The sequence below is a fragment of the Cricetulus griseus genome (genome assembly GCF_003668045.3).
Source record: "Cricetulus griseus strain 17A/GY chromosome 1 unlocalized genomic scaffold, alternate assembly CriGri-PICRH-1.0 chr1_1, whole genome shotgun sequence".
NCBI lineage: Eukaryota > Metazoa > Chordata > Mammalia > Rodentia > Cricetidae > Cricetulus > Cricetulus griseus.
The window spans coordinates 175,375,899-175,390,143 of record NW_023276807.1 but is presented as its reverse complement, the minus strand read 5'-3'; the positions used below and the strand labels follow the sequence as shown (position 1 = coordinate 175,390,143).

At 44.7% G+C, this 14,245-nt stretch overlaps 2 protein-coding genes across 3 annotated transcripts; one reads left to right on the top strand and one right to left on the bottom strand.

The window, feature by feature from the left end:
• Positions 1-791: 791 nt before the first annotated feature.
• Nkiras1 (NFKB inhibitor interacting Ras like 1) lies at positions 792-11,451 on the bottom strand. Of its 2 annotated transcripts, none has more exons than XM_027389394.2 (4): positions 11,365-11,451; positions 6,010-6,120; positions 3,951-4,192; positions 792-1,351 (listed from the first exon to the last, which is right to left on the bottom strand). In XM_027389394.2, the coding sequence occupies exons 2-4, from the start codon at positions 6,101-6,103 to the stop codon at positions 1,109-1,111; spliced, it is 579 nt and encodes a 192-aa protein (XP_027245195.1). In that variant the 5' UTR covers positions 6,104-6,120; positions 11,365-11,451; the 3' UTR covers positions 792-1,108. The 2 variants fall into 2 exon arrangements, with proteins under 2 accessions (XP_027245195.1, XP_027245194.1); XM_027389393.2 differs by having other exon boundaries at positions 844-1,351; positions 11,235-11,388.
• An 11-nt stretch (positions 11,452-11,462) lies between these two features.
• On the top strand, positions 11,463-13,470 carry Rpl15 (ribosomal protein L15). The gene is made up of 4 exons (XM_027389389.2): positions 11,463-11,600; positions 12,086-12,267; positions 12,381-12,517; positions 13,114-13,470. Exons 2-4 carry the CDS (start codon positions 12,096-12,098, stop codon positions 13,417-13,419), a joined length of 615 nt encoding a protein of 204 aa, XP_027245190.1. The 5' UTR covers positions 11,463-11,600; positions 12,086-12,095; the 3' UTR covers positions 13,420-13,470.
• The last annotated feature ends 775 nt before the right edge of the window (positions 13,471-14,245 follow it).

Sequence of the window (14,245 nt, the reverse complement as noted above, 5' to 3'; positions counted from 1 at the left end):
CAAGTAGCTTATTTCCTAGTTCTTAGTATAGTGCTGTCAAGCTTTTTAACAGTTACCACACTGTTTGAATTTTGCTAAGATCTTCCATAAACTACAGTACAAACTCAGATAAATATTTAAGAATAATGGTAGCTCAGTGTCTGACATATTCTACTGTACATGACAAGGTTATCAGAAGGAAAGGGGTGTTTTATCTCAGCCTAGCCATTTTCAAAAGAAGATCCTCTAGTATTTGGTTTTATCATCAGCACAGGCCTAGCTATAGAATAAAAACAGGGTTCTGAATATGACAAGACTACTTATCCTAAATTTAAGTTCTGTTATACTTCAATTCATGTACATCCAAATTGTTATTGATATACTTAGGTACACAAAACAGCTGCCACATTTTAAATCTTAGACATTAGATAATTAGCCTTTAAAACTTTAAAATACTTTATGTATATGAGTGGTTTTCCCTGCATGTATATATGGACACTGTCCATGCAGTACCTGAGGAAGGCAAGATTGGATCCCTTGGAATCAGTTACTGGTGTTTGTGAGCCACCAAGTAGGTACCAGGAATTGAACCTGGGTCTTCTGTAAGAGCATCAGTCTTAACTACTCAGCAATCTCTCCAGTCCTGATTAATCTGCCTTCCCCAGTGAAAGGGTGCTTGCCATGCAAATCCAGCAGCCTTGGAACTCACTTGACCCCTGGAACTCACCAACAGATGGAAGGAGAACTGACTGCATACACACATACCACATGCACACAGTAATAAACGTTTTTGAAGTTATGTTCACACTAAGGAATTTGCATAAAATTACAATGAATATGACAGTTCCTAACAGGCTGGAAGGGTACCCATGGTACATTGCATACTCTCTAAATTTTATTTTACTATTAATGACAAGTGCAACATAAGTAACAAAGATGTTGATTTCAAGAACAGGTTTCAAATAAAGACAAATATGTTCAACAATAATAAACTATCCCAATAAGTTAATTATAACATAAAGTGCATTGAATTACCACTTTAGGAGTTCCATAAGGCCCAGAGGTGGTTTTGTAAAGGGCCGTGTTAAATTGTAGCCTTGTGCCATGCTACAGACATTCAAGGCTTGACTCAGTTTTCAGAATTGGAGTTCCCTTTGTTTTTCCTCCCTGGCAGAGGGAAGCTGGATTTGCTCTGGGGCTGGGAAAGCTTGCTGGCTAGTAAAGTGAAGGGTTCAATCAGTGTCCTCCGATCTGTCACTGTCACCTCCCACAGTTTCACTTTTTCACTTTTTGCCCACTGCTGTGCCACTTCAGCATCCACTTGTCTTTGCTCAGAAAGGTCGAGTTTGTTTCCTAACACAACAATTGCCACCTGAAAGAAAATGATGAAAAGACCACACTAGTATAGGGTCAGTAACAGTTTCTATGCAAAATGGGTAAGTAAGAATCGCTCTTCCATTTGGCAGACTGCTTTACTTAAATAATACTGAGGTGATGAGAGTCAGTAATCTCAGCTGCTCTGGAGTTGAGGCAGGAGGAGTGCAAGTTCAAGGCCAGCTTGGGCAACTTAGACTGTCAAAAACAAAGTTTAAAAAATAAAAGACTGGGGACGTAGAGAACTTAACAAGTATAAGGCCTTAGGTTAGTCCACAGTACTAGGCTGGTGGAAGCATCCTCAGACATGACAGAAATAAGAGAAGGCATCACCTCACTTCTTTTCCTGAGTCATACAAACAGTCAATATTTTTAACTACTGGTTAGCTGACTTGGAAATTACCATCCAGTCTAGGACCATGGCTTACCATGACTACACTGCTTTAAGGTAAAGACACTGCAGAGCTACGAGTTCTGTAGCTCTAGAGGCAGTGTGTTCCTGGTTATTCTGTCCTTAAAAGGTCAGAACTACTACTGTCCTACTAAATATCCTGTGAATTGTAAGCCGGAAGGAACATTTTACACTAAGTACAAGTAAATCATGCATTTAACTACCCAACAGGCAGTCCTTGGCATGACTAGAACATAGTAAAGAACCACAGTGCCGAAGCCCCCCAAAAAGGGCAGGAGGCAGCCCTCAGATTGTAAGGCCAGTGGAGGAAGGGATGGGGGAGTTGTTGGGAATAGTCCTGAGCAGAGCACTGAACCACAGCTGTCCCTGGCCTCTAGGGAAGGCCTGAGCTCTGGGCATGTCTCCCACTACTGCTGAGTCTCTGGAAGAGGCAGTGTAGTTAAGGTATGTAGTACCCCAGTGGTGTTCCAACAGAATCTGCCTTAGTTAGGGTTTCTACTACTGTGATAAAACACTGATCAAAACCAGCTTGGAAGGAAAAGGGTTTATTTCAGCTTAACAGGTCCCAGTCCATTACTGAGAGAAGTCAGTGTAGGAACTGAAACAGGAAATTGAGGAGTACTCTTACTGGCTAGCTCCCCATGTCTGCTTTCTCAAAGCACCCAGTACTACACTCAGGAATGTCACTGACCATTATGAGCTGGGCCCTCCCACATCAATTAAGATGATGCCCTACAGACCAGTCTGGTGGGGGCACTTTCTTGAGGTCCCCTCTTCCCAAATGACTGGCTTGGGACAGAGTCCTGTCCTAACAACTTCTGCAGAACGTTAGTGCCCCTAGTCCAACACACTCACCTACCAAGCCCCCACTCACATGCTGTTGCCAATCACAGGCTAATTTCATGGTCACCCCATCATGACTGTGGTCATCGTCCCTAACAATGTCACTCCTTCCTTATGTACATGCTTCCATAACCTGGACTCTTGGTTTTGACTTTTCTGATGATCACATTTCCTCCTGATCAGTCATTCCCTGCCATGGTCACTCCCTTTCCTGATTTCAATTCCACACCAACCCTACTTCCTCCTTATGCCTAACTGCAGCCAGTGCTACTGTCACTAGGATGCACCCTCTAGCTCTGCTACCTCTAGCTGCAGTCTACCTCACATCCCCAAAGTCCCTCATCCAGCCCAGAGTATTTTCATCACCCTGTTCTAGTTATACCACCACATTCCCGATAAACCCTATGTTAAATTCCACTCTTAACCCTGCTTCGGGGGGGGGGGGGTGGGATGGATGTGGGTCCCACTTCATAACTACCATCTACTACCATCTCTGGCTCCTATCCAACAAATTGCTGCATTCATGTCTTTAGCCAAATGATATCTCAGACCGTGGTCTTTCCAACTTCTTCCTTCCTTTAACCTGATGACACCCCCCGACCCCCCCCCCCCCCCCGCTATTTTTTTTTTTCTTTTTAAAGATGGCCAGTCAGATGGGTATATTGGTGCATGCCTTTAATCCCAGCACTCAGGAGGCAGAGGCAGGTGGAACTCTGTGAGTTCCAGACCAGCCTGGTCTACAAGAGCTAGTTCCAGGACAGCCTCCAAAGAAACCCTGCCTTGAAAAACAAAAACACAAAAGAAAAGCCAATAAATAAATAAGGAAAGGAAAGAATCTGTGATGAGACAATCTATCATTGCTATTAACCAGTATGCTGCCTGGATCCAAGGATAATGACTGAGCTGGGGGAGATGTAAAGATCTGTGACTAGACAATTCCAGGCAGAGGAAAAGTGGCAAATAGGTAGGAGCTGATGACTAGTTATTAGCTTGTATGTGTGTGGTTTTTTTTTTTTTTTTTATTAGGTTGAAGATGACAGCAATCATATTTTGCCACAGATATACTAAATGCCTGAAGAAACAATGATCCCTACATGACTGAGTTATGCAGAACCTGAGCTAGGGAGCTAGAAAGCGTACCTTGGACAGAGTAAAACAGAAAGGCAGAAGCCATACTTGTGCTAAAAGGGCTCAGCCAGTCCTGCATACCCTGTGTTTGCAGATCCTGCCAATAAAACTGAATGGCTTTTAAATGTGTGAACTACACAAAATGCTACTCTATACTACACTACAATTCTAACAGTATTAGACTTCACACTTGGCATCTGAAATAGCCACTTACCTCTTTTTTGTCTTTGAACTTGTCAATTTCTTTCTTCAGAAGTTCCACTCTTTGAAAGGATTCAAGGTTATTCACACTGTACACAAGAACAAAACCATCAGCAAAAGAGAAATAATGCTTTGGCAGCTCCACGCCTTCCTGCAGGCCTCGGGTGTCATATAAATGGAGCTGTTCCTTCACCCCACGGTCTGTCTCCACTGAGGCCATATACACGTCTTCCATTGTTTCACAGTCTTCCATTCCTATATTAAAAAGAACCACAGTCAGTTAGGTATGGCGGCTCACACCTTTAGTCTCAGCACTCAGGAGGCAAGTAGACTTCTATAAATTCCAGGCCAGCCAAGGTTACATAGTAAGACTGTTTCCAACAAACCAACAAACAAACAAAAAAATGGGGTCAGTTATTCACTAGTTCCCTGTTCTTTTGAGACTGGCTTTCTAGGTTTCTCATGCACCATATGTAATAATCACATTTCTACCTTACTAATTTCTTCTAAATGAAAAAGCAGTTATTCATCTAAAAGTATCTGTTTTTCTAAAAATATTTTTTGGACCACCAAGATTGCTCTCCAGCTTAGTGACCTGAGTTCAGTTCTGGAACCCACTAAAAAGTAGGGAAGAACTGATTCCACAAGTCATCCTTTAATCTCTACAATGGCCAATCAGCTGGGTGTATTGGTACATGCCTTTTATCCTAGTACTTGGGAAGCAGAGGCAGGTGGATCTCTGTGAGCCCAAAGCCAGTCTGAAAACCCTGTCTCAAGAAACCAAAATAGGGGGCTGGAGAGATGGCTCAAAGGTTGAGAGCACTGACTGCTCTTTCAGAGGTCCTGAGTTCAATTCCTGGTAACCACATGGTGGCTCACAACTATCTTCACAACCATCTATCATGAGATCTGGTGTCCTCTTCTGGGGTACAGGCAAATATGCAGACAGAACACTATATGTAATAAAAATAAGTAAATAAATTTTTTTAAAAAAGAAACCAAAATAAAGAGAAAATAATATTTTGAGGCGGAGAGATGGCTCAGTGTTTAAAAGCATTGCCTGCTCTTCCAAAGGTCCTGAGTTCAATTCCCAGCAACCACATGGTGGCTCACAACCATCTGTAAAGAGATCTGGTGCCCCCTTCTGGCCTGCAGGCAGAACACTGTATACATAATAAATAAATTAATCTGAAAAAAGAAAAAGAAAAAAGAAACAAAGGTCATGCTTTGGGGGTGGGGTGTAGTAGCTCACACCTTTAACCCCAGAACTTGAGAGGCACAGGCAAGGGGAATCTGTGAGTTTGAGGCCAGCTTGGTCTCACAGTAAGTTCCAGGATAGCCAAGGCTATGGAGAAACCCTGTCTGGGGGAAAAAAAAAGTCATCAAAATGATTAATAAAATAAAAATGTGCTCTAAGATATGTACCAGAAAGAAATGCCCTAAAGATCTGTATTTACCTCCAAAGTCACAGAGAAACCCTGTCTTCAAAAACAAAAACATTAACAACAAAAAGATCTGCATTTACTAATCTTTCAAATATACCTAAGTCATTTTAATATGTGTATCTTCTTTACCAAAATCATGACCTCAATAAAGCCAGAAATACCATTTTTTTCACCTCTGCAATTCTACAAAGCACCATCACATGCAGTATGATAAAGAAAATAGGAAACAGTATATACTCATCAAGGGGAAAAATGAATGAGATTATTCCAACTTACAAAATTAGGTCATACTGTAGTAAACAGCTGCAGCAGCTGTTTTTAAACCTATACAGCAGCATTAGCATACTATGCCTAAAGAAAAGCATTACTCAATATTACTATCTCAGAGACCCTAGGATTCCTAGACCCCCTTTCGATGCAGATGCATAGTACCCCATTTTCATATCACTCATGTCTACCTGCCCTGTGTTTTCTGACCTGTTATATAACCTGTAGCAAGCGCTGCTAAATTTAAAAAAAAAACATTTTCCCCTTTCTCTACTTACTCTCCTTTTACACTATTTAGCATGACCAACAAGTGTCCTCCACAAGTTCCAGAATCTAAGAAACTAAGAAAGAGAATCTTACCAATAGTGTGATTCCCATAAAGCAGTTGCTCCAGAATTGCAGTTTTCCCAACAGACAACAAACCACAAACAACAACCTTGCAGCCCTTTCCCATCTTCTCTCAGGACAACTCTGTGGAGAAAATGGAGGAACTTTAAAACTGGACATGTTAAGATAAATTCTTTCTTTCCCTTAAAGTTGAACAAGAAATACAGTACAAGGGAAACTCCAAATATTAAAAGGGTGGATACAGAATATGATAATCTTTCCACACTCTATTCTCCAAGATATTTGTTAAGAGTTTCTCATATATTGCCACAGAAATCATCTGGATATACTGTAAAACACCTAAATGGAGATGCCTGTAATCCCAGCACTCAGGAGACCAAGGATCATAGTCAGCTACATAGTAAACCAGAGATCACCTTAAATGTTGATATCTGGGCATGGCTGTACATGCCTACAATTCCAGCACTTGGGAAAAGAAGAGTGCTGATGCTGGAGGATTACCACGAGTAAGGTAACATTTTCTTTAAGGCTTTTGTTTTTCCAAAAGACAGAATATTGGCAACTAAGGTAAAAAGGTTAATGGTTCATTAAGAACACAGAAAAGTCATTTTAAAAAAGTCAAATGGTGGAGCTAGAGAGATGCCTCAGAGGTTAAAATCACTGGCTGTTCTAGAGGACCTGGGTTCAATTCCTAGCACTCACAAATAGCTCACAACTGTCTGCAACTCCAGTTCCAAGGGATCTGACACCCTCACTCACATACATGTAGGCAAAACACCAATGCACATTTAGAAAAAACAAAAAGGTCAAATTGTAAGCTGGGCATGGTGGCACAGTCCTTAACTGAAGCACTTGGGAAGCAGAGGCAGACAGCTCCAGAACAACCAGAGGTCTACAGAAAAACCTTGTTTCAAACCCCAGCTTACCAGTGGGTAAAAATACTTGCTACCCAGTCTGCTGACCTAAATTTGATAAGCAATTCCCAGAGGTCCTCTCAACTTCTACATACTTATATATGCATGCACAAATAAGTATAATTTTTAAAAAATTGCCAGGCAGTGATGGCACATGCCTTTAATCCTAGCACTCAGGAGGCAGAAGCAGGTGGATCTCTCGGAGTTCAAGGCTAGCTTGGTCTTCAGAGCAAGTTTCAGGACAGGCTCCAAAGCTACACAGAGAAACCCTGTGTAGCTTTTTCGAGACAGGTCTCACTATGTAGCTCTGGCTACCTAAAACTCACTATGTAGACTAGGCTGGCTTCAAATTCAGAGATTCTCCTGCCTCTATCTCCCAAATGCAGAATTAAAAGTGTGCATCACCCTGCCTGGCTTAATGAAAAAAAACAAAAACAAAACTTTTATAAGGGGTCATAGAAATAGCTCCATAGATAAGAACACTAGCTGCATTATTTGTAATAGCCAGAACCTGGAAGCAACCTAGATGCCCCTCAACCAAAGAATGGATACAGAAAATGTGGTACATTTACACAATGAAGTACTACTCAGCGGAAAAAAACAATGGAATCTTGAAATTTGCAGGCAAATGGATGGAACTAGAAGAAACCATCCTGAGTGAGGTAACCCAGTCACCGAAAGACAAACATGGTATGTACTCACTCATATATGGATATTAGACATAGAGAAAAGGATTACCAGCTTACAATCCACACCTCCAGAGAAGCTAGGAAACAAGGAGGACTGTAAGAGTGACATACATGGTCCCCCAGTGAAATGGAAAAGACAGGAGCCCCTGAACAAATTGGAAGCATGGGGGGGGGGAGAAGGGAGGGAGGCAGGAGAAAGAGGGGAGAAGAGGGGTGGGGAGGAGAACATGAGTGATCAGGAAGATTGAGTGGGAGAGGAATAGAGGAGAGCAAGAAAAGGGACAACACATCAATAGAGGGAGCCACTATAGGTTTAAAGAGAAATCTGGCACTAGGGAATTGTACAGAGATCCACAAGGATGATCCCTACTAGGAACCTAAGCAATAGTGGAGAGGCTACCTTAAATGCCATCCTAGAGCCTTCATCCAGGAGCTGGTGGAAGCAGAAGCAAAGATCTACAGCTAAACACTGAGCCAAAGTCCTGTTATCCAGTTTCACAGAGGGAGGAGTGATGAACAAAGGGGTCAAGATCACGATGGGAAAACCCACAGAAACAGCTGACCTGAGCAAGTGGGAACTCATGGACCTCAGTCTGACAGCTGGGGAACCAACATAGGACCAAACCAGGCCCCCTGAATATGGGTGCCAGTTAGGAGCACTGAGCAGTCTATGGAGCCTATGGCAATGGGACCAGGATGTATCCCTAGTGCATGAAGGACTTTAGGACCCCATTTCCCATGGAGGGATACTCTCTTAGCCTAGATACACAGGGGAGGGGCCTAGGCCCTGCCCCAAATGAGTTGACAGATTTTAATGATCCCTAATGGAAGCCAGGAAGAGCTGCTATGTGGATTCTGGGGATGGAACCGGGTCCTCTAAACCAGTGAGCCATCTCTCCAGCTTCCACCTCCACTTTTATAGAAATGGACTCTCAAAGATGCCCCCATCCTAACCCTGTAAACCTTTGAGACCTCACTTGAAAAGGAATTTTGCATGCGTGACTGAATTAACAGAGATTAAGATGGAGGTGGATTTATAAAACAAGTTTTAGAGGAGAGGGAATGACTGGAAAGGATGCAGGTGGCCTTGGGCTATTTATTTATTTATTTAGTTTTAATTTTCATTGGTGTTTGCCTGCGTGTATGTTTGTGTGAAGGTGTCAGATGTCCTGGAACTGGAGTTACAGACAGTTGTGAGCTAACATGTGGGTGGGTGCTAGGAATTGAATCTACCTCCTTTGGAAGCATAGTCAGTGCTCTTAAACTTTGAGCCATCTCTCCAGCCCCAACACCATGGCTTTAACCTGATATTTCTGATCTACAAACTATAAAATGATAAATGTTTTATTTAAGCCATTAAATGTATTGCAGTGGAGGCCAGGTGGGGCAAGCACAGCCTCCTCACTTGAGGGAAAAACAGATGGGGTCTGTGCAGGTTGGAGGCTAGCCTAGTGCATACATTAAGTTTTCAGGACAGTTAAAGCTACATAGCAAAAATAAAAGAGAAAGAAAAATGTATCTCGAAAACATAAATTTAAAACTGTAATTGCTGTTGGGGAAACCTAACCATCTCACTATGCTCTCTATTCCACTCTCTTTCCTTTTAGCCTCAAATCATCCTAAGTTAGAATTTTAAAATCCAGCCTACATTCTCAGAACCATCTAGTGGCTTCCTAGCTCCTTGGGTTTGATTCCAAAACACCACTTGCTGTTTTCTCTGTCAGTCCTGGTATCTTCTGTCTTGTCTCTTAACCTTGTGTCTCAGTCATCCATACCCCAACTTAAAACTTTTTGAGGTTTGGTTTCTGATTCCTAAATGCTATGCCACTTAACTACGCTCACAGACTTGTAATTTATTCTTCAATGTTATCCTTCAATGGGGCTGGAGAGGCTCAGTAGCTAGAGCACTTGCTACTCCAGTAGAGCACACTGCTTCAGGTCCCAGCACCTACATGGACGCTTCCCACCACTGGGCATTCCAGTTCCAGGGCACATATACATACATGCAAGCAAACACAGAAACTAAAAATAAATCTTAAAAAAAAATTAAGACTGTCCCAAAAGAGAAATCTTTTTTAATTAATTAATTAATTAATTAATTAATTTCACATCCAAACCAGAGTTTCCCCTCCCTCCTCTTCCTCTCATTCCCTCCCCTGCCCCCCCATCTTAACCCCCCAAATCCACACCTCTGTTTCTGTTCAGAAAGGGGCAAGCCTCCCTTGGGTATCAACAGAGGTTGGCATAACAAGTTTCATTAATATTAAGCACCTTCCTTGTATTAAGTAAAGTTGGGCAAGGCAAGGAATAGGTTCCCAAGAACCAGTCAACGTGTTAGGGACAGCCTCTGCTCCCACTGTTAGAAGTCCCACAAGTAGACCAAGCTACACAACTGTCACAGATATATAGAGGGCCTAGGTCAGTTCCATGCAAGCTCCTTGGTTGTTGTTTCTGAGTCTGTGATTTCCTATCAACCCAGGTTAGTTGTTTCTGTGGGTTTTCATGTAATGTCCTTGACCCCTCTGGCTCCTACAATCTTTCCTCCTTCTCTTCACCAGGATTCCCTGAGCTCCATCTAATGTTTGGCTGTGGGTCTCTGCATCTGTTTCTATCAGTTACTGGATGAAGGCTCTCTGATGATGGGGTAATCGCTAATCTGATCACAGGACACACATTGAGGGAGTGAGGAGTAATGTGACAGTCGCCCCAGCACCCCAGATTTCTTTTAGAGATCTCCCTGGGGGTGGGTGGGAATGGGAATGAGAAATAGCATCCTGAGCACTCCATCCTAACATGCAAGCTACACCAGATGTGCTAAAAAGAGAAAAAAATGAGGCAGTTAATTGGTTGGAAGATTACTTCCACCCAGGTCCAGGCTCCACTGGCTACATCATGATGCCCCCCCACCCCACCCCAAGGGTTCAGCTGAAGAGAGGCCTCCCTCTTGGGACACTTGGGCAACTGTCACCCTATTGCCCTATACCCCTTCACTTCCTCAATGTGTGTCCTTGGCACCAAATTAAATACATAGGTTAGTATTGACGTTTGCTCCCAAGGCTAGCACTTGTGCGTTGTTTGTGGCTGCATACCCAACAGCTGAGACTGTGCCCCGCACAAATTAAGACAGGTGAGGATTTTTAGAATGCTAAAGCCATTGTTTATTTTAAAAGATGAACAGAGCCACAGATTGATGTAAAAGATAAACATGAATCCAGAACCTTGGCCACAAACATGGGTAGACTTTATGAAAACCGCAAGACTATGAAGAAAGAAAATTCTGGAGCTGCAAAACCTCCAAAACCATTATTTCTTAATAAAGAACGCAATGCAGAATGTCAGCCTTCTGGGCATTTCTTCCTGAAACAGCCGCACCTAAGAGGACTTGGCAAATGAACAATTTGCTGTCCTAAAAACATGATAAAATAAAGCCCCCGTGTTCTGACGTTAGCACCTCCGGATTCCCATCCACCACAGGGAAAGCAGAAGGAGGACGGACGCCAGGGTCCACCCTCTCGGCTTGGGTCGGCGGGCCTCAAGGACACGCGCGCAGCCACTAGCGCCTACGCCCACCCGGTAGCTGTGCGGCGGTCACGCTGCTCCGGGATCTCGGAGCGGAGCCGGCGGAGACACCAACCTGACACTGCGGAGCAGTGAGACAGAGGCACGCGGGTCACTGCGGTCCGCGGGCGTCGCTCTGGAGCCGGTCCCCGACCTGCCTCCTCAGGACCCGCACCCGTGACCCACACGGGCTCAACGCCTCTCACCTCTGGCAACCTTCCCGGTTCAGAGGCAATGCTGAGAGCCCGCGGAAGACATCCGGAAGCGACGAATTGTCCCAGCCTGATTCCGCCCACCAGATTGGATGTCGGAACTACATACCCCATGAGGCACTGTGCGGCCACCCCGCCCCACCGGAAGGAGAGTCGCCGAGGTGGGGGAGGAGCCACAAAAGGGATTGTGGGAGAAAGGCTTCTTCCTTTCCTCTGGTGGCAGCCATCAGGTAGGCAGGTCGATCCATATTTGCGTTTCTATCCGTCACGAATCGCGCTAGTCTTCAGCCATCCGGCCCTGGCGGCTCTGCCGCCGCGGAGCTGCTTCTCCCCACGAGCGTTCAGTCAGGATGCGGGGTGGAGAGGGCGCGAAGACGCAGCCACCCGGGAGGCTTGAGGGGAGACGCGATGGCGGCAGGATCCGAGCTGGGCCTGAAGGAGGCGCGGGACTCAGGCATGGAGGCCTGGCCAGGCCGGCCGCGTGGGGCGAAGCTTTCCGGGTTTTAGTCTCGCCGGCGGTGGCCTTCACAACCCTGCGGCCAGCCTTGCTGCCTCCCCGAGCCCGGGCTATCGGTCCAGCCGAATCGGCAGCTGCGCCCTGCCGCCTGTGCGGGACCGTTCTCATTCTCTGTGGAAGGTGGGGCGCCGGGACGGACGGCCCAGTTCTCATCACTGCCTGACAGCGATCGCTTTTCCAATGTGCTTCCTCTCAAAGGTGAGCCAAGATGGGTGCATACAAGTACATCCAGGAGCTATGGAGGAAGAAGCAGTCCGACGTGATGCGCTTTTTGCTGAGGGTCCGTTGCTGGCAATACCGCCAGCTTTCTGCGCTGCACAGGGCTCCACGCCCCACCCGGCCTGATAAAGCGCGAAGGCTGGGGTACAAGGCCAAACAAGGTGCGTGATGTCCGATACCACTGCCCCAGAAAAGTCCCGCATGTCCCCACCCCACCCCCGGTAACGGGAAGCATCGGGAAAGTCTCACCTGTTGGTTTTGTGTGTGTGTACAGGTTATGTCATATACAGGATTCGTGTCCGCCGTGGTGGCCGCAAACGCCCAGTTCCTAAGGGTGCAACTTACGGCAAGCCTGTCCATCATGGTGTTAACCAGCTAAAGTTTGCCAGAAGCCTTCAGTCTGTTGCTGAGGTAAATAGATTGATGTACCTACCAGTTGAATTGACAACCCATTACGGGTGGCGGCTAGAAATGGGACAACGCAGTAGACCTTCACTGGGTGGGTATAAGGTGGGGCTGGAGGTGTTTTGTTTACTTAGCCTTGGCAAAGAGCATCTATTATCAAAACTCTGTTACTGTTTGGTGCTTAAGTATACGCTGAAAGGGCTTTTTTGTCTTAATGAACCAGGACCTGCAGAACTAAAAGCTTTTGAAGGCAGTAAATGCAGTTTTTCTTTTGGGTTGCTAAGCTGTGTTCTGCTGTAGGAGACCCCTTTCCAAAAGCCGGAAGCTTTTGACTCTTGTATAAGACCATGTGTTTGATCCCAATTACTAACGAGATCTTGGGCAGTACTCAACTCCATGCCTAGTGTAACATGGACAGGGAGAATGAGAGGGAATGATGTGTTTCTGTCTGCAGATCTCGTTTGAATCTTTAGGGCTTACAGTGTGTGGGGACCTGGTCTGCTTAAGTCCATGGTGACCCAGAGTTTGAAAGAAGGATTTTTGTCTGATTTGCTGCTGTAAGCAGTACCCAAGATTGACTGGGCTTTCTCCCCTGTTTTTAGGAGAGAGCTGGACGTCATTGTGGGGCTTTGAGAGTCCTGAATTCTTACTGGGTTGGTGAAGATTCCACATACAAGTTTTTTGAGGTTATCCTCATTGATCCATTCCATAAAGCTATCAGAAGGAACCCTGACACACAGTGGATCACCAAACCAGTCCACAAGCACAGAGAGATGCGTGGGCTGACATCTGCTGGCCGAAAGAGCCGTGGCCTTGGAAAGGGCCACAAGTTCCACCACACTATTGGTGGCTCTCGCCGTGCAGCCTGGAGAAGGCGCAATACTCTGCAGCTCCACCGTTACCGCTAATATGTGTGATGTTTGTAAAAATTCATACCCAATAAACAATTTAGGACCGTCTTGTCTGCTTAAAGGTGTTATTTGTCAAAACTAGTCTGCAGATTGTCATGAATGCTTTGTGGAATTGGTAGCAGTTAAAGTGCAATGATGTTTGACTACTGGTGATGGTCTATCTTGTTTCCGATAAACTTTCTGTCTATGTTATCCGCTTAGGAAGTTAAGTGTATGGTGTTTACACCATGTGGTATACAAAGTGTAGAATCCCATAAAAGGAGTCCTAGGGCTACCCTGTAGATTGTTTGGTGCATGTTATAGAACTTACAGCTTTGTTGGGATTATGCAATCATATGGTTGATTGAAGTGGCTTAGGGGTTTGAATACAAACTTTAGAGTTGGATTTTTGTTTGCTTAGAAATCTGTAGGAAGAGAAGCTTCCAACCTGTTTTATGAGTGCATAGAAAAGGTATCAACCACAACCCATATTTTGGAAATTCAATCTAGTGTCCCATTTTCAGAATCAGGTGAAATTGGAAGAAGTTTCCTGTTCTATTGGATCTTCGGAGTATGCGTTTGATGCCCAATAATCTGTTGACACCTGTATATTTTGAGGTGGTTGGGGATTGAACATTGGATGGGATGAGGTATATTTAGGGGTGGTGTAGTGGGGTTGCGCTTGGGCATATTTTAAAAAGTGAGCAAGTTAGTATGCAGTCATTAAGCTTCTAGCCACATAGCAAGGATGTAAATTTAAAGATCAGCCCTAGGCCAGTTGATTCATCTGGTGGGTAAAAGTTGGCAGTATGACTTCGTTTATAGTCGTAGGTGGTGCCTGAAG